The sequence below is a fragment of the Myiozetetes cayanensis genome, unplaced genomic scaffold (assembly GCF_022539395.1).
Source record: "Myiozetetes cayanensis isolate MyiCay16 unplaced genomic scaffold, myiCay2020 scf12, whole genome shotgun sequence".
In the NCBI taxonomy this organism is placed as follows: Eukaryota; Metazoa; Chordata; class Aves; order Passeriformes; family Tyrannidae; genus Myiozetetes; species Myiozetetes cayanensis.
In genome coordinates, this window is record NW_026086826.1 from 6,598,441 (window position 1) to 6,624,149 (window position 25,709).

Consider the following 25,709-nt stretch of genomic DNA (forward strand, 5'->3'; position numbering starts at 1 on the left):
ACCCACAAGCCTGGGATTTACAACTCTTTATAAATACAAGCTGGGCGTTTTGCTCTCTATTTTTAGCAGGAATGCTCTGTGCGGCAAACAGCTGGCAGCCACTGGGAGCTGTGCTCCTCGGAGCTTCACACAAAGAGAGGCCTCTTGGAATTCTGTTGGAGAACTAGGGTCACTGCTTTGTGGTGGAAAAGAAGCTGGAATTAGTAGCCAGCAAGAAAGCATAAGCAATTAACACAGAACCAATCCCAGGGCTTTTCCAGCCCATTTTGCTAAGAAAAGGAGCCTGACGTGATCATATTGTATAAATTCTTCCCAAATAGGTTCAGAGCCAATTCTGACCGAGCTCAGCAAACATTCACAAGACTTGGACATAATCTATTCCTATTGCCTCAAAAAAGACATGCAGCTGGGCATTAGATGAGAGATTTTGCCAATATCCTTCACTATTGAAGCGAAGACACTCAATGACCACCAAGTGTCAGTAAGCAGGTATTTCTTACTGTGGCACCAGGCAACACAGGGGTATCTCCTACTAATGTGTGCACTTGTTGAAACAGTGTATGCATATTATATTCCCTCACAGTATACATATTCATTATATTTCATGGAATGGGCAGGTTTAAGCTAATTATTTCTCAGAACTCATTTACGTGGTTTCCACCTCCTTGTGCATGCGTGTTGTCACCCAGAGGGTCTTCAGATGAAGGCTCAAAGTCTCCCTCTTGGTTCGACTTTTGAACTTCCCCTGCTGTGCATGCTCTCTGCCATCTCTGTTGACAGCCAGACCAGTAGTCCAGTTTATACCAGTTCAGTTCCTGTACCTGGTGTCTGAACCTCGATATTGGATACATCACTTTGACATGAGGTACATCATCTGACTACTGTTGGTCCCAAAAATAATTCCTGATGTCTGCTTTATTTCCGAAAGGTTACAGGTTAACTATACTTCAGTTACAAAAGGTTAAAAAGTCTACTACTTCATTTCACTATGGGAAAATCTGTCATGTGAGCTCAGCCTTCTATCACAGTTGAAGCCATCCAAAACAAATACATGCATCAACCGGAAAGCAGATCCCACCAGATCTGCCATCTCCGTGCAGACACTCACCTTGGCAGACGAAGGAAGATGGTGTTTCCCCTGGATGGACCCGTGCAGTGATGAACACCACTTTCTGTTCAGCCCCTGGAAGCAGGTTCGCTGCAGAAGAAGGGGGAGAGGGGGAAAAAGAGAAATAAAGATCCTTAAACTCAGACCCAGATGCAGCAATAAAGGACTATTAATTTTCAAAGCACACCCTTTTATTAAAATTGCTCATGTGTCATAAATAGGCCCAATCTGTAACCAAAAGAGGCAGCGTCACCAGGTCTCCATGCCAGGCCATGCAGCAGATTGCACAAGGGCTGCAAAACTAATGACACAGAGCCAAACCCGAAACAACAAATTTGGCTCTCTATTTAAAAACCAGAATTTACTACAGGGAGTTTAACTGCTCTCACTTGTGATAAATGTCCCCCTGGGATCAAAGGAATAGCTGTGGGGGTCCAGTCATAAGGTAAAGCCAATGGCACCCTGCATTACACTTGGTACGAGCCTTAATGGTGCCAAGCAACAGTAAAGTGCTACAAATTACATTTATTAGACTTTGCTCTGGAGGATTTGGAGGCTATTTTTCAAAAATCTGGTAACTATTTGGTACTGCATCTGCCCTGACTGAAAGAAAGGTTCAAAAATAAATAAAGTATGGAAAACAGGCCAGGATTAAATCCAGTAACCTTCTCAAGTGACGCCACGAAAACGTGTTGTGTCCCCATCAAATTACAGATAGGTGGAAGGGAGATTTAGAACCCAACTATACTGAACTTAATATGGGTTAATCCCTAAGTATTGAAACCACACTTTGGCCACTTGCTTCAGCCTTAAACTTCATGGGTCAAGCAGCATCTTTCCTCTGTTTGTGCTGTGACTGCATTTAATAAACAGGAAATAAAATGATGCTCTTTCAAAACAGGTTGTGGGAATTTTAATGACTATAAGAGGTCAGGGCCTCAGTTAGATGTCTTATCTCAACCTGAACACACACAGCAGGGGTAATGCTAAGCAGGCTCCAATTGCTAGAGACAGTTTAAATCTTTGTTTTGAAGTAAAAAGTTTACACACTGAAAGGAGACTGGGAACTAAGTCCAAGCTTTTTTTTTTTTTTTTCCCCAATTCCACTTATGTAGATGCATTGCATATATATCTAAAGTTAGAGTTTGATTTTCCAAGATGTTTCAGAGTCCTTAGAGCATAACTGAGCTAATTTTTTAATTCTTAGAAATGCTCAGTTTTCCCAAAGGTACCTCACACCTCACAGCACCACAGGAATAATCAATGCATTTTTTGTTGTTCTCAGGAGACAATTGCTGCAGGTTTCTCCTTTTATTTCTTTAGCATCTCTGGAAGTCCTACAGCTGCTCTGCCTGTAACTCAGCCATTCATTTGTTCTTTCATACACCAGCTTCACCATTCTCTGGTGGTTTTGAGCCCCAGAGACAAAAAAAAAAGTGTAAGAAGGAATGTCTCTGAGAAACACAGCAGCTGGTGGGGTCAATTCTGTCTGCAGAAGAAAAGTGGGAGGCAGCAAAAAGGAAAACAACATTGTCTGGTAGAAGTCAATGACCATCCCACATCATTTGCATTAACATCAAGAAGTGTGGGAGGAAGGAGATAAATCAGCAAAACAACTTTAGAAAACAAAAGCAAAAGTCTGGCATCACTTTTGCAGGAGGAGAGGAGTTTTCCTCCCCTCTGGGAAAACCAGCATTAAATTAAAGGGACTGTGGCTCAGCACGAATGTGAGGCTCAGCAGCATGGCTACCACTCTCTGGATGTGGAATAGCACCCCTGGTTAGGAAATCTTTCGGACAGAGGATTAGTTTGGGGTGTTTTCTGGCCTTGTCTTTGTTTGTCTTCAGTTACAATATTGTTTTTATTTATGTTTCATAACAGTTATTAAAATCATTATTATAATCAATAATTCTCACTATACAAGTCTATTTTCATTGGCAGTAAATTAAATTTCCCACAAGTCAAGTCTGCTTTGTCCATGATGGTCATTAGTAAGTGATATCCCTGAATTTATCCTGACCCATGAGCCTCTCCATCTTATTTTTCTCACCCTGTCCTGCATAAGAGAGACCAGCTGGTTGGGCATCTGGCTGCTGGCCAGAGTTAACACACTAAACAACTATAAAACACCATTTCATATTTTAATTTCAATGTTACATTGAAAATGCATCCTATTTTCTACTTCAGGATTTATAAGATCAATCAAAATTAAGAAGATTAGAAGTGTATAGCTTTGCTTAGTAGATGCCAAAAGCACTTAAGCAAAATGACAGAAAGGCACAGTCCATTTAGCCACAACTTTGAGAGTCGTGGAAATGCAGAGAAATAGTCTGTTGTGGTACCACTTCTACCCTTCTAAGTGCCACAGCAGTGAATGTCAGAAACAAACTATTTGGCAAAACCAGTTTTCCAAGGAAAGAAATGTAGACACATCTCCAATTGTTTCTTTTTCATTTTCTCTTCTGGAAAGTACCTTGAAGATTAAAATAAACATTTTCCCTTTGAAGGCTACCACTACCATCACCATTGGTAATATTTGCCTTGACTTGTGACTGGACCTAAACAATCTGCCATTGCGTGTTACACCCTCGTATCCTGCTCCTCACCCACTGCCATCCCGTCTCTCTGCTTCAGAGGAGAATTCCCTTGGGCAAAGCTGTGAGGATCTAAGATGCTAGACAGAACAAACAACACCAACCTCAACATCCATTTTGGTTCTCCAGTTACCACAGTGGTGATAAACAACAAGCAAATGTCACAAGGAAAAGAAATTCAATTAACAACAAGCAAGCAGCTCAAATCTCTCATTCTGAATATCACTCTCACTGTTTGGCCCTCAACTCACATTCCTTACCCTCTAATGCTGTTGCATGTACAAGCCAGTCACAAAGCAATCCCACTGGCCACACCCCCACCTCTCACCCAGGAAACAACAATTTCCACTCCTAGGTACATATTACACTACTGCAACTAAAACAGGGTTGCACAGAGAACATTTTGTACTTAAAAAAAAAAGACAGTCTGATAAAATTCTAAACCTTCACGGGAGGGCAGCAAATTCACTTATCCATTTTCATTCAATTTTCATTTTTATGCTACTATAAAAACATGAAAATGACAGTATTTGTGTGTAGCAGCTTAATAATAAGTATCTAAAAATTTCCAGCAATTTCAATCCAATTTATGGAATTCCATTTGCACTACCAAAATGAAGTACTGTAACAGAACTGAGGTAGAACTTCACTTGGCATCCAGGATCTTTTCTACTACCGTATCAGACCAGAAATGGACAGCAGATTTGTGGTTCCTTTAGGTCTTGTACCCCTGGTGTGCTAATGATTTAAATTGACAAATTAGTACTAAGGCTGGTGGAGTACAAAGGATGAGCAAGTCTGACCCTAGAAGTCTGTTTCAGAAAGCCTTTAGAGTGGTGCCCATCAGGAGAACTTGAAAGTGAATTTAACTGCTTTGTAGAGGACTTCAAAGTTGAGGCAAGTCACTCGAAAAACCTTATAATCTGTAGAAGACCAGAAGGCTCTAATCAGAAGAAATGGAAACCCATCACCCTAAAAACATATGGCCAAATAACCATTTGATTTAAATACCTACATATATTTTAATGAAATATGTGTATCCGTTGCAAATGAATTCCATATTGTCTTCCTTTCTCGGGTACTTTGCAGCATGAAGTGGGCTGTTACCAGCGGTTTTTAATCAAAACCCTGTGAGTTCAAGACTCCATTGAGGAAATCAAAACAACTCTATTGCATTACACCTCACTGTGCCACCTTGGCTCGTCTGTGTCCAACACAACTGCGACACCTGCGCCGAAAGCGAACACTCATGTCGGTGCTGCCCCAAGTGCCTCATCCCTACCACATTAAACTGCTTTAGCAAATCAAATCCAAGCAGCATTTACCGTGCTCTGGTTTTTCCTAAGAGACCAGATCAGCACCTAATCCCATTTATTTTTGTTACTTCTGGCCACAAATGTCATTTCAGGTAATAACGCGCATCTCGGCAACACAAGAGTGCAAAACGACAACATTTTTGGTCACTACCAAATCCCACTGGACTTGCTGAGATGAGACACACACAAGCTTTTCTTCCTTGCCTTCTTACAGCTGGCCTGAGCAGTACAAAGAGGCTGAGACAGAAGGTCAGAATGAAGCCACTTGTACCACAGGGAGATGAGCAAAGACTGGACTACAGGTTTTGGAAGTCAGGCACCTATTCCTATGTACTTTTACCTGAAATGGGAGGCAGCAGCATCTTGGCTTCCACAATGGGGTTACACTGCTACAGGAGACCCTCATTGCTCACTGACTCTCCTCACCTGCCACCACGTTCAGTCAGCCCTGTCTGGAGCACTAAAGTTTTTTTCTTTAGCAAAGCCTCACTTGTGCATGGAACCATCAACCCAGCAATAGTCCTGCACGTAATGCTCAAAACTGGATCCAAACCCTTTCAAGTCCCAGATTTTCATTCAGGCTCTGTCCCTGACTCTGTCAGGTGCTTAAATACATGATTTGTTTGACGGGCTTGTATTGCACTCAAAAAGGTGCTTAAACACAATTTTGGCATGAGAGCTTTGCTGAATTGGGGCTGTCTTGCAGGAAGCCTTGCCTCTGAGATCATTGTCACAATGTTTTAAAGTTGGAGATTGTGCAACTATTATCCTTTATTGCCTGTTTTATGCCAAACTCTCTTTTTCTTTTTAAATTCCCCTTAAAAGCAAAGCTATTTTGGAGCATTTAATATTATTTAATCTCTTTACTCTGGCAGCATAGAAATTACAGGGACCATTACAATGGTCCTGTGTGAGTGTATGCTTTATTGATGTATATGCTGACCTAATATCAGATTGATTTTACTTAGCTTTTCTGCTGACCATGGAAAAATGCAAATTGGGTATTATATTTGCACACTAATTTTATTGGGCCCCTGTGTCTTCATAAAAAGATAAAGTTTGGGCTAATAAAAATAAAACATTTCAGGGGCTAATATAGGCAAATGTTTATGTAGGCAGGTAACAAATTGGTTTGTCATTTAGGGGAACATAAAGAGCACTAAAATCATCTTTAGGCAAAATAGATTGGTGGCTTTTGCTTAGCTTTTAGCTTTCATTTGCAAAATCAATTTAATGTAGCACAGTGTCTCAAAGAAAGGGTGACACAAGATTAAGACATTCATTGTATTCCCCCACCACAACTCCCCCTTATTCAGAGGCCCTGGGATTTGGGTTTGCTCTTGTTCAAAGCAAATTAAATATACTTCAGCAGAAGATAGAAAAAAAGGAACCTTTAGACTTATGCCATAGGCAAGCATCCTATAGGGACAAACACAGGGGCAGGTAGGAAAGCAGGACTCAGTTTTCTGAATGCAGATGCTGAAAGACTTATCAACACTTGTAAGTGCCACAAGGAATCTGAAAGTGTTGTACCTGTATGATCTCCTTTCCGGCTATTTCTTTGTTCCTCCTCCCTCCTCCCTCTTTAAGTCTTCTGTAACAATTCCTTTTGCATCCCTAACAGCCAGCAATCTCTGCTGGAATGCAGCTCAGTGAACTTCCATGACAGTTTAGGTAGATGGGCATATATCAACAGCCTAACTTTTATTTGTTGGAAGGAATTGACCTATTTAAATCCCAGAGCAGGCACTATTTCTATCTAGCTCTTGTTTTTCATCCCCTCCTTGCCTTCCTCAATTGCAGGGTATTTGGAGGGGTTCTGTGTAGTGGGAGGTTACATAAACAGTTTCAATGTTAATACTTGACTGCATTTTCAACTTAATAGCCCAGCAAAGAGATCTGACTGTAAAGCAAAAGGCCAGAAATATCTCCTGGTAAAATTATGCTGATGCATAGATCAAACGACACTGCAGAGCTATTTGCAAAATCAGAAATGGCAAACGACCACAGAGCAAGATCCCCCTTACCTCCCAGCCCCACTTGTTTGTTTTTAATCTTCATTACATCTTGTAAGCAACCATTTTTCCGTTTGGGCTTTCTGAAACTGGCAGCTCGCTGTGCTTTCGAGTCAGGAAAATAGGAAAATTAACTGCATGCAAAGCCAGTCAAGGTACACTTGAAAAAAAAAAAAGAAAAAGAAAAAAAATCCACCCCTCAAAAAATCTGAGGGTTTGTTTTGTTTTTTTTTTTTTTTTTTTTAAATTACATATACACATTTGAACATTGGAACATACAGTCCTGTGAATAAGAACAGAAGCCTGGAATATGAACAGCACATTATTCGTCCTCAAATGGCCAAGGTGATGACAACTCACAATTAAGGATGCAGACAGTAGCATTTAATGTCACCTACCTGCATCACTGTCATATCATAACAGTTTAGCAGGCAGCTCCCCAGCCTGCTTTCTTTTTTCCCTCTTCTGCTTTGCTATTTATAAAGTCAGGTTGGAGTGTAGATCAACCCCTTGCCCTCCAGAGACCGGAGGCACGCAGTAAATTATGGGAAGGCTAAGTGGTACATCAAATGTGTCTCCTCAAAGCTATATATCATCTTGTTAAATTTGATGTCTAATCCCAGAACCCCAGAAATCACTCCCAAAATCCCAGAAAAAATGCATGTGTCCTTCAGATGATAGAGAACAAGAAAGTAAAGTTTACCTTCGGGGAAAAGAAAAAACACCGAGACAAAAACATTCTAGCCACGATTTGCTAAAGTCTTCATTTTACTTGAGTGTCTTTCAATGCTATTTCCTTAAACTCCATCAAGTCAGAATTCACCCACCTGCATTTGAATATATAAACTCTGATCTACAGTACTCTTTTTTTTTTCCTTGCAACAGTTGACATTAAATTACAAACTGAATAAACCAAATCACGTCCTATTTATCCCTCTCTAAAAATCAGACAGAACTGTAGTAGCTTACATATGTGGTAGCACTTCTCCAGTTACCACCAGTGACAGTAATACAGACCTCATTCTTTGGGAAGGAATAGATGCTAACTGGTACCTATCTTGCTCTCCCTGTTCAAACCTATCATCCCTCTAAAACGCTCACCATCCCAGTAGCCTTCACTTGATACAAAGGGATAGAACCAAAGCATTCAGATGCAAGACATTTCCACCTGCAATACTACATTACATGGGTACCTTTTCAGTTTGTCTTTAAAATCCAGGGATTCAGAAGATATTGCCGGGGCCTGTTATAAAGCAACTCTCTATCAGCTCTCTCCAGTGGAGAGGGCCACGGCTGGGTTTGTTTGCTATAAGTATGCATGGGCTGAAAGATAAGAGAATAATTTATGTCAGAATTTCAGCCAAGATAGCAAAGAGGGAATTACCAACCCCTCACAGAGTAGTCCAGCAGTTACAGGAGCAGCCAGAACACCTTTGTTCTGTTCTTTCCTGTTTTGCTGTGGATTTGCCTGTGATTAACTTTAGTGCTCAGACTTTCTCATATAAAAATTGAGCAAAACCATGTGCCTTTCAGAACAGAATTGAGAGTCCCAGTACAGCTATTCTCAAAGCCCTTCTAGTCTCTTTGAGATGCACAGCCACATCCTTGCGCTCATCATGGATTTTTCCAAGGAAGGCAGTGCTGAAAATTGCATCTATAGCTGCCATGAGGTGCAACTCCAGAACCTGTCAGTACAGCATGTCTAACCTCTCCAGGCCAATGGCTAAAATAATAGGGAAGGGACAAGCTGCAACACAACATGCAAAAATCAGGAAAGGTGTTTATAGGAAGCTGTAACTGGAAAACCTGTATTCACCAGGGCTTTGTCTCGTATTCTTCACTGAAACACCTTTGTTAAACAGGTAAAAAGTATAACAGGAGAAGAATTGAAGAACAAAAGTTGGAGAGGCATGAAATGTCAGATAGTGATGGACACCTACTCAGGTACCTTGTTCTAAGCAGGGCCAGGTCTCATTCTGTGAGGAAAAGAATTGAAAAACAACGAAAGTTTCAGCCCACTGGGCTAAAGACTCAAACCTGGGGGAGAAGTGAAGCAACACAACCAACACTACCGCTGGTTAATTGTCTGTATCACACCTTTTAGACACTGACTTGAACAACACAAACCCTTCTCTCTCTTACTCTTCCTAAAACACTCATTGAAAAGAAGTGGAGACACCTCATGTTCAGTTCCAGGACACAGGGCATGATCATTTTCCTGGTTCTTGTATTGTACCGAACCCTCCCTGAGAGGAAGGAGAAGGACTGATGGGGCTACACAGAATAAAACCTTCAGTGTACAAAATGTGGCTTGAAAGCAGTGATCCCAGGAAAGATGTGCAGGATGTTCTGCGATAGGTTTTGGCCTCGACTGAACTATGACTGTGTTCTTCAGAAGCTGAGCTAGCGGTCAATAAAAAGCAACCTGCTGAAATGAGATTCATGAAGAGCCATGCTCCTCAGAATGTGACACTGACCTCTCTGGGAACCACCAGCTCTCTGTTTAGAGAGAGGTTTGAGCCTGCCAGGCAAGAAATAAACACTAGCAAGTAAGTTCTCTTCTTATATTCATGGTTTACCTGAAATCAGAATTTGGACCTGAAGACACAGCACCAAAAATTAGGGTGCTCAGTAGAGGGTCTTACACACCAAACACAAACTTTGAAATACTTCAGCAAGATAGGGGATGCAGACTACCCTCAGGGTTGAAGCACAAACATCCCTAAACCAGCCAGGAGCAAATCCTTCTTTACTGTAATGTTTGACATTGGTTTCAAAACAGGGTGAGAAATACATTCTTAATGCGAGCAGGATGGCAAAGATGGGGTGGAAAGGGTCCCCTTTTCACAAAGTGGAGAGATCCCTCTTGGTCACATTGCCAGGCCCCTGCCTTTGTTCATTGATTCTTTGCAGGTTTTGATCACAGGGATGTGATGTCAGGGAGTCTGTGGCTGAGGAGAGTCTCAACAGTCCAAAATCAGCTTTGTTTAGGTGTGTGTATTCCATCCTCTTTTGACCAAGTCCAGCATCACCAAGTGTCACAGGTGTGACCTCAGACAGAAGTGTACCAAGAATATTTGACCTATATCATAAATCCCACAGGATTTATGGAGAGAGTCTTGCAGGAGAAAGTCCTGTCACACTCTTGTCCTTTCCTTCAAAAGAGAAAGGTGAGATGTACGCCCAGAGGCAGGGCACTTTCCATTCTCATTAAGGGCCAAGAATTAAGCAAGCTGCCATTCTTATTCAGATGCTGCCTATGACATTTCCCCCTCTGTTGCAAAAACAATTATCTCAAAGATGTTTAAATTCCACCTGGACACATAAAACCTTCTCTCCTACTGCTGCTTTAGTCCCCTGCCTTACATCAAACCAAGAACAGCTCCTCTCGCAGACGTGATTCCTCTCAAAGCTCTCTGTAAGCACCACAGTAACTTCACGTGCACACACACAAGTGTCCACCGATCCTAATTGTCCTTTTTGTCCTATCATTACCTAGCAGTAAATTCCAGAGGTGCAGTCAATCAATACAGCATCGTGCCCGAGAGAAGACACATTTTGTTGCCTGCATACATACACACTGGAAGGCTGTGTGAGCTTTGTAAAACCTATCTAGTCAGCAAACTGTTAAAACCAATTTATACACACGCACTCTCTCTCTCGGCAATAAGCCTATGGAGAATTTTAATTAAAGTCAAAGGAGCCTTTAAAAGTGGAGGGGGAGAAATCTAGCACGGTGAGAAATAAATTAATAAAAACACGCTCCAAGTTGAAGCTCAAGGGGATCACTCTCAGTCATCATTTATTTAAAGGATGGGACACGTCAAAGATAGGAATGTCAAGTGGGAGATGCTGTGAAGCAGCAGAGGACAGAAAAGGGGTTGATGCACTGCATGCCACAGCTTCTGTAGCAGATCATTTTTTGTCACATAGGTTATATTTGTGGTTGGCCACCTGCTGCTTGATATTCACTTGCTCTCAAAGTTAGGCACTAAAATATCTGTATTCCCTTCCACATTTGGTCTGGGAAGGACCTCTGAGCTCATCTAAGACCATCCTTATCTGGTCAACACCCAACTTCTGTGGAAAACTATTCCATTGCCTCACTGTGAGGATATTTTTCTTGGCATTCAAAAAGCAGTTTCTTTTCCTGAATTTCAACCTGTTTCTCACTTGCCTTGGTGTTTATACTTTTTAAAAAATGACTTTATGTTGTATGCATTGCTCTGACTTTTGCTCAGGCCATAGACTACTCCAGAGGAACTAACTGACCCCTCCAGATGAACTTTATACTCAGGCAAATCACAGATCTGTTCAATTCTCATGTCTGTATGATTTTTTCATAGAGAAAGTTTCAAAGCCCAGATGAGATCTGGCTTCCTACTCTTCACCTGCCATTCCTGCAGCCACTCTATCTTATCTTCTAGCCTTTTCCATAGCACAGGGAAGAGATTTCTTCACTTGAGGCCAGTTGCAAACAAGCAGTGCCACATTTCTTAACTTTAACAACTCCCAGTATCAACTGTTAGAGCGACTTCTCATCACCTCTGCCTGTTTTATAGCAGCTCACTGGGGTGTAAGGTGCTTGTAGGATCAGTGTCCTCAGCAGCCTCCTGGGTTTCCAGCCCTGCATTCAAGGGAATTTAATACTGGTAGTTGGTCCTGTGTCACAAGCCTCCCAGCATCAGGTGCAAATGAGAGTAATCACCCACAATAAATCATGTAATTGTGCTAGAAACCCATACATGTCCGATCCTTCAACTACAAGAATTATAGAGATCCAATATTAACTGCATATCTTGACACTCATTATCTCATTTAGAGAGTCTTGTGCTGTCTATTCTTTGCCACCTAGATCCCTTGGTAGAGACAAACTTCTCAGATTGATAACATCTCACATCAGTTTCCTTGTAAAAACTTGGAAACACAACTCATTTTCAATGTAAAAAAAAAATTCAAATTATTCAAAACATTAATACATATACTTGAATGTAAATTGAATTATGCTTTGCCCTTTCCCATAAAACAAATGAAAACAGCCTTTTCATGGGAAGAAGGTTAGAAAGGTTAAAAAAAAATGAAGAAAGTCAAAGTCATTACATTCCAATCAAACTTGATAAATATGTAAATTACAGCAACTAAACAGTTGGCTTTGACAAATGACTTCCACGTAATGGATTTTTCATAGTAATGAGGCTACAATGCAATTGTTTTTTTAAAGCCTTACATTTCTCATTAATACAAAGTGTAAGTCAGTGTGCACAATGGGGATATTCACGAAAAAAATTAGGAGGGAGAAAAAAACTTGAGACAGCAGTTGACATCACAGAGGGATGCCACGGCCTGAGATGGTGCCATTGCTTCCATCAGCATTGACACGTTGTTGACTAGTCTTTAATTAAGTGGTTTGAACTTGAGGAACTACTCAATGCCAAAAGCAGCATCAAGCCCAGGACTTTGCCACATATTATTAATTTGTGTTATGTTTGCCCATCCAACACTATCAAAGGGACCAGCTGCATATGCTATACCGACACTACAAGACCTACAAAAATGGCAAAACATGCAAGAAAATCACTTCAGTGACCTACAAGTAACTTCCCTGGCCACCAGGATGTTCCTGCCCCAGTCAGTTCTTTGACTTTTCAGACCATGTCAGCCACTTGTGCATCTCGCTACCTTTCTAACATGGTTTGAACACTAGTCTATAGAAATAAAGATTTATGCCAGAAGGTGACCCTGGATCATGGAATACTGCTTTCAGTTGCCTAATCACTGTCATCAGAATAGCCTGGTATTGCCCCATCCAGTGCAGACTGCTGACCACCAACCTGCCAATTGCTGCTACCATTTGCATCACCACGTTCCACGGACGACAACTGAAAGGGACTTGTCTTGTCTTTCCCAACAGGGTTTTCTCTGTTACTACATCTGCAGAACCAGCACTGCTTCCCCACCCCTATCCAAATCCTGATTTAAATGGAAAAACAGACTATATATTAAAGGGAGTGGAAAAGATTAGTCCATTTCCCTGTGTTCCCAAACTCCCCCACCCTTGGCATCATCCCATACAAAGCCAAATTACCCTGGTGCCAACAGGGCTCAGTTTACACACTCTGTAGGGTGCAGAAGTTTCTGAGCAACTACAGGGAGAATTTCAACATGCACACCTATGTCATTTGATACAATTTTGGCTGCTCAGCCCTTCATATTTGAAGGAGGGCTGCATCCACATCCTCTCACTATAAGGAATTTTGCCACCTGGCATTTTAATTCCTGAGCCAAGGCTGCATAAGTGAATTTATATTTACTCCCAAATACTCTCAGTGCACCCAAGGGTCAGCCAATACAGGGTGGTGATAGATCAAAGACTCTACTGCTGATTTTAAGTTATTTAAAGTAAAAACAACCCTTCTCACCCCAATCTGTTGAAAGTGCATAAGGGTGAGGGAGGGAAAACACAGCCAGGGGGAATGTCAGTGGGAAATAAGGACAGAGGAGGTGGAGGAGAGGACTGTTTATACATCTTCTAATAAGCCTATAAACCCTGGCTATATCTCTGCATGCATGCATTTCTTTTGCTGATATAGGATGCATACTCCATGTAATGCTATTCTTGTGAGCCAAGAAAATCTGCATGTAATACAGCAGGAGAATGCTAATGACCTTCAGCTGAGCTGGAATCCAACGCTGTTTCCCTTTATCAAAGGTAGACTTCAGAGGAAAGAGTCAACACTGGGGTTCCTCATGGAGTTAAAAATCAGTGAACACAACATGACCACATACATCCCTGTTTGTGCTAAGTGTCCCCCAATTGCACAGGAGTTGATAATTCTTCCCAAATATCCCTCAGGCTACAGCAAAGGTATTTTTCAGGCAGCGCAGTCAGAGAAAAGCAATTTCAAGCCCATTCAAGGGATGAATCTTTGAAGCAAAGATGGGTTAACCACCTCATCCAACACAGGCTACCAAGGCATTGGCATAATTGCCAGCAAAACACCTGTACTCCATCTCCCCACACATCCCTGGCCCCACCAGGCTGAGGGGACAGTCCCTGTTTTGTTTGACACAGATCTCTCATGGAAGCTACATTACCCAATCACACTTGTTAACCAAACATACCCTTCTCCAGTCAAAAACATTTGAGAGATTTGTTGCTAATTCAGATGAAAGAAAAATTAATAAAGAGACTCCAGAGAAGCTGAAAAACAAAAGCAACTGAGACCTAACCCTGCTGTTCTAAGCAGTGTGTGACACAAAATCTTGATTTGAACGAAAAACTAAGTCAGCGTTGCAATGACTGTCTTCTCAGTTTATGAACCGATTTAGAAGAAACAGAGAACAGATTACTCCTAATTGGCTTTATCTCTGCATTCCCAATCTATTGATTCTAATAATTGGAGAAGCTATCTTCCCATTAGCCACAGTTATTACTGTACAGAGCGCATGCAAAAGTCAGAGTGGATTTGAGGGGTTTTGTTTCCAGAGTGTTGGTGTAATGCAGTCCTGCACATTTCCGAGGCAGAGAAGGAAAAAGAAAGTTCCCGTGTCATTAAGTTCAAGCAGATTTGTCTCATCATTGCAGAACTGAAACTTTCAAACCAGACATGTCCACACCAATGATATTTAGGACTGAACCCTGGAGGGACTTTTCAGAAGTTGTCAAGGCTGAGCCCAGACCACTGTCCCAGTTTTGAGAAAGCTTCTAAAATGATGGAAAAATTTCTGAAGGTCACTGTCCTCTATCAAACACATAATGTAGCACTGTCTGAATATGAGGATAGAAGTTCTTTTTGTTGCTCTTCAACTGAACTGATGAGTAACCTTTCAAAAGACATTCAGGAATAAATCCGCAAACAGATTTAGCCACTAAAGTAGCCTAAATCCCATTTAAGTCCACAGTTTAGATCTTCAAAAACGGCACTCAGCTGTCACCTAGTTCAGGAGATGTCAGTATCCATAGGCAACCAGAGTTCTTCCTTTGGCCAAGTCTCCCAGATATCCACATACCTCTTCCTCTCCTGCTAGCTTTAACAGGCATTTCCAGATTGTACTTAATGGAAGAGTACCACAAAATCACAGGAGTAAAAAAATAGTGGCAAAAATCCCTGATTTTTCAATACTTACAGGCTAAGCAGACTTACCCAGCATATGCAAAGTCCCCAGGTTCAGCCTGAAGACACCTGAAACCACATTTGCACTTTCAAGAGTATCCTAAACATATTATAGTGCAGATTTTTTCTTTTTTAAAGTACATAGCATTAAATAGGACATGACTCAGAATGCTGTTCTCCCTCCTTCCACACTAACACCCTGAATAGAAGATTACAGGATCATGATTGCTGTTGGTCACCAGCTAATCCAGTGAATATTGACTGAGGTGACAAAGAAAAGTATCTTCAGTATGAAGAAATAAGACCCTCTTCCCATCCCCAAAGCCTGAGGATGGGGATTCTCTGAAGGCTCAAATTTAGAACACGCAGTTTGGAAAACCTAAAATTACAGGAGTTGTGTCAAAATATTGTTCCTCTATCCCAGCTGTCTCTGGCTTGTCAGTGTAACTGCAGGAGGGAAGCCAGAGTAAGAGCACCTTCTCAGTGCTGACAGAACACGTGAATTTAAGGCAGGGGCACAATTCAAGGTCTGTCCTTAAATATGCTCTATTTGGCTGCTTTGAGTTAACTGGGATTTTTTAATCTTATTTTGTTTTTTTTTTTCTTGGAGAACAGGTGACTACTGAAGAACTGATGATTATTTTAAGCAGTGGATCAGGTGCCTTCAAAACTGAGAGAGTGGTAAGGCACTGGAACAACTTGCCCAGAAAAACTTTGGATATCCCACCCCTGGAAGTGTTCAAGTCCAGGCTGGACAGGGCTTTGAGTAACCTGGTCTAGTGGAAGGGGTCCCTGCCCATGGCAGGAGAGTTGGAATTGCTCATCATAAATGTCCCTTCCAACACAGACCATTCTACGACAAAAGTTGTTATAGGAGACTGTATATATCCACACTACATTTTTTGACCTCTGTTTTCACAACTCTTGATATATTTTCCTCCATTTAAAAAAGCACTAGTAATGATTATCTGGTTTTATACATAGCTTTGAGATCGCTGAATGGAAAAAAAACCCACAAAAAATAAACCCTTTACATCTGCTTTCATTTATTACTAAAGCCAAATTATGCTTGTTTCTTCTCTTCACTGTAAAACAATCTGGAAAGCGCTTTCCCAAAATCTGCACCTTGATCATGCAGTATTTTATCTACAAAAACACAGACCTCAGGTTTTTAGGAGGGTTTTTTTGCTTGAATAGATAGGAGACATCAGAAGAGGGAGAAAAGCACCCACAACAAACCACCAATAAACCTTTTTTGGGAATTTGGTTTTTATTGTATTCCTTTCCTACTCCTGTAGCTGTGGGTCACACATATGTAAGTGGCCTTTTATGACAATATATGTCCAGGATTACACCAATATAAGTCAATAGTAGATATATTTTAGTTTTATTTTAAATATGCCATTCAATCATTTTTGCTAGAAAACAGAACCTGAGCTGCATACAAATAGGTCACAGTACCTCATGTTTACTGTTAAACACGAATTAAATCTGAGTAGCTTGGCATATCTCTATAATAAAAAAGGCACCATTAATAAGATTTCATTAAATGGAGAGCTAATATATAACAGCCTTGTATCAGATACGTGAAAACAGAATTTCATAACAAGGTTGGCAGAAGTATTATCAAGGACCTAAGCAGAAAAATCTGTCTTTCTCGATACTGGAGGAATTTATATTTGAAGAGTGTTCTTTCCTATTGAGATCTTCATTGACTTGTACAAAAATACCGCTTTTAATCTCAAATCCCCACTGGCATTTTCATATAAGCACTGAAAATGCTATTGGGCTTTAGAGATTTAATTTAATGAAGGAAAAGTATTTCTATTAAAGTGTGTAATTTTTTTTTTTTAATATTTTTTTTTAAACACAACATCTTCTGAGGAACCAGGGAAACGGGATTATTTTAAGCTCCGAAAAAACTGACTAACCTGTGCCCTTGTAGAACTCCTGCTTCACAAAGGAAGCTTAACAGCTGTGGCAAAGCCTGTAGGTGCACTTGAAAAGGGAACCTACTGTCCCAAGTCACAAGCATACTGAGGATGCCAAGCCTGGAGATGGCAGCAGAAAAAGAGGAAAAGAAACATCCCCCTGCAGTCGGATTGTTTGTGCTAAACTGCTGCATCATTAAGCTCCATTCTGAAATGTCAAAGATGGGGGAAAACTCACCAAATAGCTACTAAATCTTCTGCATTAATAGACTGATCCTCTCATCTATTCATGTCAAAAAGTATTAGGTCTGGCTGGGTAGGTAACAAATTCACTGTTGGGGTAAATGAAAGCCACTCCATCAATTTGGGCAGAATTTCACCCGTTGGCTCCTGTGATGAGACAGTTGTGCAATTTAAGATTCCCTTCATACTTTATTCTCACAGTACTGCTTCTGTGAGGCTAAAAACCTTTGTTTTATCTGTGGATCACCCATGTCTTAATGGTATGAATATTCATTACAAATATAAATTCCTTTTCAAATTGAGAAGGCAAGTGCACTTGACACCAGGAGGCCTCTCAACAGGACACTGCCAGGGCTGACAAGCTCAACAGCAGTTGTTCTATTTCTGTGCAGAGCTCACACAAAGTTAAATTTTCTCAATCTGAAAAAAAAAAAAAAAAAAGCCTATTTTACTTAGGAACCAAACAGGTCACCAAGTTATAGCAATGCAAACCTTGTAAGAGTTATCTACTACAGCAACAGCTGGGCCAAAGAATTAAATGAAAAAATATTGTGACAGGAGAGGGTAACACAGATATATAAATACCTGACTTCTCACGAGATCCACTGCTTCTCTCATATTTGGACAGCTAACTCTACAGAGAGGTTGTTTATGTAAGCAGGTGTAGATAACAGAGTACCCAGACACCATCAAAAACAAGAAGGATCATCTCTTGTTTCTGAAGTGAGACAATCTGGGCAAAAATGGAGATAGAATCCAAAGGGCTGTGATAAAACACCCATCCTTCATAACCAGCTGATGGAGCTGGTGCAGGTTTCAACAGATCTCCAGCCCCAGGGCTTCATCACAGCCCAAACAACAGCCTGTTTGACCTCTCCGTTCCCTTTCCCAGGTTTAGCTGCCCGTCCTGCCTATTCAACATCTTCAGGCCTTTTAGGTAAGTAGTATTTTCTCTCTAGGCACGAAATTGTGGACAGAAAGATAATTCTGCCATTGACCTCGATAGATCCATGATTCCCCTGTGTGCTTATCGACCAGCCAGTACAGCAGAGTGTCCTACCACTTGGAGTTTCTGTGACTAACAAGGTAAGCCCAAGCTGCAATTGGGATTTCATGTAGCTTGCTGCATCATGTGAAGCGGTGTCAAAGAAACTGGTGCTGCATTTCAGAAGATTAAAAAGCAGGATGAAGTTAAATATGATAAATCAGGGGAATATGGGCAATTACCTGAAGTACCTGAAAAAAATAAATGCACAGGAGTCACAGATGGAACATAAAACTATTTTTTATTTAAACCTAATTAAAGCAGCGGCGAAAGATTATCCTTGAATCTTTATTAGAACAAACATTGTTTGGTGGGTATTTGGATAGCCACCCATCTGAGCTTGACACACAGCTATTTTAATCTAATTGCCTCAATTTATTTTTTTGTGGTGGGTACAGGGAAGCATGATGGGCCACACTCCGATTTCATTTATTACTCTTGAAATAGTCCTATGCAGGTGCACAGCTTAAGCATAAAGGTAGATGTAGCTTTGATGTTTGGATTAAAGAGTATCCAGAAGTTCCTATTTTTTCCTCAGCTGCCACCCAAAAGTATTGCTAATAGTCACAAGACCATTCTTTTCTGGTTTTGCATGAAAGCAGTCAATATTATTAAAGCATTTTTACAGTGGTTGTTTTGTTTCCTTACTGAAGAAATAAGAGATGCACTGGGGTATACCCTGCAGAAAACCACAATCCTTCCTCAAATGCTGTCACGAAACTGGCAGAATAGTTCCATTCTTCCACAATCTAAGCATAAATAGGAGAATAAAAACCTGATTTGATGACACATGATCTGGATAACACAAAGGTCCATCTAGCCTCCAGTAATAGTCTCTATTGAAAACCCATGGAATAAGAAAAGCACATTGTACACAGAAACAGATCCTTTCCCAGCAAATTCCCTCCCAGTTCTGACAAATAGGCTTTTTATTACTGTTTGTTTGTTTTAAAAAATCCATAGATTTTTCAATCAGAAGCCAGACTTAACTGTCTCCCTAAACCAGTTCACCCAACTTCTGATTCAGAGCCATTCTGAAAACCATTAATACCCCAGTCACGAACAGCCTCAAACTTCGGATGCAGGTGAAAACTTTACAAGCGACCTCTGTCACCACAGAAAACCAAACAAAAATCCCAGGACTGCTGATAAAAAACCCGCTGGGTCAGGCTCAAACCACGAGGGACCATCCTTCAGCCAGCATAAATCGTTACCGCTCCACTGGAGCCAATGGAACTCTGACTACTTGCCTCGGCTAAGGAATGGCCCCGAGTCACTGGCTCATCTCTAATGGCACTGCCAGGGGACAAGGTGGGTGGAAGGGAGAAAACAGGCAGGGAGGAAGGCAGATGTAGAGCAGCAGACTGTATTTTTGTAAAGAAGCTGGCAGTGTTAATAGAAATCCTCCCTCTTCCACGGCATTCTTATGCAAAGCTCAGATCTGAAGGTTACCTGCTTCCCCAGTGACTTGAAATGGAATTTTTTGTAAAGTAATCTCTTCAATCTGTCTCTTCCTCTACTTACAGAGCATAAAAGTAACCATAAAATGCCACCATTTTTGAGCAAATCTAATCTGCCCTCCCAGTAATACCAGGCCACACAATGACTATCTCATTTTCTCTTTGACAAATGTGGAATTATTGGCTGGTGATTGTCAAAAAAATGCATGTCTACATCAGATACATAACAGTAAAGACAAATAAAAAATATGAAACACTGAGCATAGGCAATAGGAGGCTCATGTCGCTGACTGGTGACCTGTTCTGCAGAGTTAGTGACACAGAGCAATCTGTCATTTTCTTTGCACTGCTTATGGTTTTTCCACTCCTCTTTTCCACTTCAGTTTCAGACAAGGAAAGAGGGGGAAAAAAAAAAAAAGACAAGCTGAGAAAAGAAAACTGTTTACTTCTCCATGAAGGGTAAAAAAAAAAAAATCAAGCTCTTAACAAAAGGAAAGCAGTGAAATAGCTTGTTTCAACAGCCTCCTTCGAGGTAATGCAAGGTCTCTGTAAAGAGACAACATCAAAGGTTTCTAGGGAGGAGGTTTCACTTGGTTATGGATGGATGGAGAGAGAGAGTCTAGCTGAAGCTCAACAAATGCAGAATGCAAACAGTAAAGAGGAGAGACAAAATAAGCATCTCTTCCAGACTCCTAATTATCAAGGACTGGGAGAGGAAGAACCAGTCCTTGGAAAATCCAAAGCATCACTAAATTCAGCAAGAAATAACAAGCAGCCAAAAGAAGCAGTGACAGGCTCAGTAGGGATGCTACTTCTGCAGCAGAGATGAACTGCAGGAGTGCCAGAACAGTGACACTCAACTTGAGTGGTGACAGCCTGATGTGACCACTGGAAAGCTCAACACAACTCTGTCCCCAAAGAAAAGCAAAGAATTTTCACTGCATGACTGAGCCACCCACAGCCATATCTGGGTAAGGCACAGTGACTCAGATCCTAAATTCAAAGGAGAACTATCCTCTCCCATTCAAAGTAGAAACCTTGAATCCCTTTAGTGTGCTGACAATGGCAAGGTTTGTACATCAGTCCCAGCACTCAGACAGCACAGAGCCAAGCTGATGTGAGAGCTCCTTTGCCAGCACTAGCAACAAATGTTACATGGAAAAAAGGTCAGTTATGGCCTCAGGCAGAGGAATGGAGAGTTCCTCTGGCTCCCTGGAAAAGCACAGGAGAGCAAAGTCTGCCAAGGAAGTACTGAGGATTCAGGAAAAAGATTAGACAGGAATGCATCCAAAAAGATACTCAAAAAAAGCTCTGCCCTTTTTGAACCCGTGGGATTTAGATGATAAAGGAGGAGTCAGGCACCTAACTGCCTTCCTGTACCTTGGCTTTCAACCAGGATTCATCCCACCTAGCTTTAAGTATTAAAGTGAGGAGCCAACCACCTCCAGAGGGCAAAGCAAGTGTTAGTGGGATCAGGCACCCTTTGCAGCTTCCAGCCTCCTTGTGCTGACTGCAAAGGGAACATGGAGTTTTCCAACCTGAGCAGCTGAGGTAAATGCTCACATTTAGTTATGATGAATCCATAGTTTAGTCTCTCCCCCTTTCTCCCTCTGTGCAATAAATGTCAGCCCTTCCCTACCACTAGTGCATCCATGCTTACCACAAGCAATTCTCAGTGTGAAAGCTTCATCCTGCTTTACTTCACACAGGAGTTTCACAGCTGAGGGATTCAAGTAAAACCTCAGTTCAGAGATATAGTTTTGTTAGGTGTCATACAGTGTAAGTTTTATTCCATGACTGCCTAATCCAAGCCAGGTCCTGGGAATACTCTGTGTTGGGAGAAAAGGCAGCATGAGCCATATCTTCGTGCTGTGGAGAGCAAAGAAATGGGGGGAAACTATAAATGTCCTTCTTAGGTCCAGCAACTGCATTAAAGAACCCCCATCACAGTCATTATACTTTATTCCTCCACTTTCATTTTCCAGAGTCATCAGACACACTCTAAAGGCATGTGTGCATTGCCAAGGTGTTACCAAAGTGAAGTGAAAGAGCTTAAAGCTCCTTTTAGAGACAATGCATCTATTCATGGTAGATAAAGGGATTAAAGATCCTACTAAAATCCATTAGAATCAGGAGTAATACTGCCACATATAGTTTTATTTTGCACTTTTATTATACCTTTCCTCACAGGATCTTAGAGCACTTGTCAAATGAGAAATTAGGCTCTGCTACTTTAGCAGCATAAAATAAAAACTCTGCTCTCAGATAGAGAGGACAGCTACAGTGACAGCTAAAGGTCACAGAGGAACAGAGCCTAGGTACTCTTGCTTGTGGGTTTCTGCTCTAAAGCCCATTCCTTTTTGCAATGAGAGGGATGACAGTGCCACATACACACAGTACTGAGGGTAAACACTTGTCTGAGTTCTTCATCTCCTCCTACCATTATCTGCACTGTTTTTATTTGAATGCCTTGTCCTTTTTTTCCAGAGTTTTCTGCAAAATTCAAATGAACCGTGAACAAGAGAATGAGAGTTTATTGAGCCATAGCAGGCTAACACTACCCATGCTGCTGCATGATTCGAATACTCAAGTGGCCCAGATGCTCTAACATTCAATTAATGAATTCCAGAGATTTGGGAAGGGGGTGGAGCGAAGAAAAAAATAAAATTACACAAGATGTTGGCTTTGCCATTGCATTATCCTAGGTGTCTCAGTCTCATGAAGGTTAACGAGGAGAGTTCAAATGCTAAGACATAATTAAATAGCAATAATTAAAGAAGCTGACACAGCTAGAAGCAGCAAATGGAAATAAAGTAAGATTGCTTCCCTTTAGAAGAAAGTAGGAAGTTATTGCTTAAACACAACCCTAACAAGTTTATAAAATGATTTCCTGTATTCTGAAACATGAGGCAAACACTCATTTATTGGTATCATTACACACTGAGTGCTGTTTGCCTTGCCTTCCCTGATCCCATTTGCCTGTTTTTGGATGGGATCCTTCAGCACAAATGAAGCCCATTTGGCAAGACTGTACCCTGCTCACACAGACACGAGTCTGTCCTGGCTGCTGCCAAACCAAAAGGTGTTCGTGTGCTCCCCAGATGAGCACGTTATGAAAACCGACAGGAAAAAGCACTGTAAGACAAGCAATGCTCTGAATCATAATATTCCAGAAGCAGCCAGTGCAGGGCATAAAACAGTCAATGTTGAGAAAGTATTCAGATCCTGAAAGCACTGGACGTTTGGGTTATTTGAACATCCTTGCTCTAGACTGGCTGGTTCACACAGCATGAAGCAGATAGGAGATTAAAAAAAAAAAAAAGGCAACTTTAATTTATTTTTCTAATTAATTTGCAGCTGCTAGTTAACATGCATCTTTTGTTAATGACATCAAAACTTCCCACTGTTCAGAAAATTTCACTGATTTACTGAACACTTAAGAATCACTCAGCACTGTCAACATGGCAAGCGCTGCCGTGGTAAACACCAGTTTGCCTGCTGTTGAAATCCAACTCTGCATTAATGGAAATGAGGGAGACAAGAGGATGCCTCCTAGATGAATAAAGTTATGTTTAGATACATGTAGCGAAAGGAAAGCAGACTGTGCTGTTAAAAATTCAGTGTAAGCCAGCCTCCCTCAGAAAGTGTCTTTTCCTAAAACAGATTGATTCTGACATTTCACCTTTCTCCTGACCAGTGTCTCCTGCAGTACTGATACAGCATCTATCACTGCAAACACCTGAGTAACACCATGACTCCCTTTGTAAACCTGCCAGCAGTCAGCCAAGCCAAAACTTGCAGCATTTTTACCAAAGGTGCAAAATCCACTATCAGACCAGACAGGCAGCAAGCTCGTTTTCATCTGAAAGTCAGACTAGTATTTGAAGATAGGTCTCAAGGGCTGAAAATCCAGTGCATCAACCCACTCAACTCCCACCAACGCTTTCTTGGGTCATTTTGTCTTACTCAGATTAAAATTATGAGGAAAACAACGCTAAGAATGAAAGGAACTAACAAAAAAAAAATCCCTGTGTGCCCATCTCCATTAGTGAAGTGTGATGACCTTGTTCAGTGGTGACCAAGGGGAATCTGTTTACAGATGACTGGTGGCTGAGCTTTTGACAGCAGAAATATGTCTCCCATAATACGTTTCCCTCCACCTAAGTTAAAGTGCTCTGCTGTCTCTTTCCTACCTACTGATGTCTTAAATTCAAGGCAAGAACTTGGCAGGAGTTTGAAACCAGGCAAGAGGCATCACATATACATCTGTGGAAGTTGTACATTTGGAAGCTTAACAGGCAGAAATCTAATTATAACTTCGTAAGCTTTTCCCAAGACTGATTCCACAGTGGCAGAACCTGGATAATCAACTTCCTAAAGCTGGTCATAGGAAAAAAATTTAAAAAATCCTTCTTTTCAGGAGAGATTCAGGAGGGAGAGATTCTTCTAGTCACATAGGAGTTCCAAAACAACTGTCTCCAAGGAGATCAACCACCTATGGAAGTCAGCTCAAAAATACAATAATAACTAACTAAAAAAAACCCCACAAAACCAAAAAATCCAAAATGAATAGCCCCAGCTGAAAACCTCTAGACTCAAGTATTCACACTCATTTCAGGATCTGCACCAGCAGAAGAAACCCAAAGGTTTCTCACATTTACTGTAGTAAGGCTTTTTACAGAGACTTAACACTGTCAGACTCAATTTGTATCCAGAGAAATGAGATAAAAGTAAACCATCTTTAGTTTTTAAGGCCAAAGCTTGTTGAAGTTCCCATGACACTGACCAGAGGGCATTTAGAGATACCTGCCTGCTCATGGCATGTTTTCATTCTCTCACTGCCTCAACTGCTAAACTCAAAAAACCATTGCTGATTTTATCTCTTATGTTTCATATTTCTTTTCAGGTGGTTGGGGTTTGTTTTTAGGGGTTTGGGCGTGCTTTCAGTTGATTGTTGGTTTGTGTTTTGTGGTTTTTTTAAAGATTAATTGCTTGGATAACTCAGAATCACAGAATACACAATTATCAATTGTGACTTGTTAGATTAACGAAGTCACAACAAAACTTTGAGAACTTGCACAGCAGGAGTCAAGGCCTCACTGTACTGACCATCAGTCTCCAGAAATCAAGAGTCAAGCATGAACATCCTGAAATGTTTTCTCCTTTGAACTGTTTTTAATGAAACAGAACGACCTATACTAATGGCCTTTAAATAGACTCCAGGATGCAAAGACTAACACTGACCCTTAATAACCAGAACCTAAAATGCATCCTCTAGGTAGACTATTAAGATGGAGATAGTACCCTTTCAGAATCAAAGGCTTCTGGGAATTACTGATACATCTCTGTCTCTGGGGAGGTTTTTTAGCGTTCAACTCTTGATCTCTCACTAATTATCCTTAACAAGTCTTTTCCTGTTTACAAGACAATTTTTTTCTGAAATAAATGCACATAAACACCGAGATCCTCTAGTCTGCTGTTAGAATAACATGCTCGTGGTGGAGGAGATAGGAAAGGAAGGAATAAGAAAGGAAAAGAAGATAAGAAGGATATAGCGATAAGTTACTGTACATCAGCAAAAGACAAGTTTTATCAGGTTGGTAAAACTCATGGAGAAACAGTTGTAAGTAATTTATATTTATATAGTCCTACAGAAATACATTTATAATTCTGCTTTTATGTGTGACCTTCAGTTCACCCCTCACACTGCACATTCTGTAGGACAAGAGTTGTGCCACTGTCTTTTATCCATGGCTAGGCACTTCTGTATGACTCCAGCCTAATGAAACATAATTTTATCCTAATCTCCTCTGTAAAGCTTATCATCAATTGTCAATTATCCACAGCACTGGGATGAGAAGACGAAATAAAGTTGGCACAGCA

The 25,709-nt window shown here is 40.9% G+C and overlaps 1 protein-coding gene across 1 annotated transcript in view; it reads right to left on the reverse strand.

Annotated features, from left to right (window-relative positions):
- Positions 1 to 25,709, reverse strand: part of LOC126635772 (BEN domain-containing protein 5) — an 892,379-nt gene that overhangs the window by 214,240 nt on the left and 652,430 nt on the right. Inside the window, exon 7 of the mRNA XM_050307295.1 lies at positions 1,109 to 1,198. Coding sequence (XP_050163252.1) covers positions 1,109 to 1,198 — 90 coding nt within the window. The remainder of the gene's footprint in view (positions 1 to 1,108; positions 1,199 to 25,709) is intronic.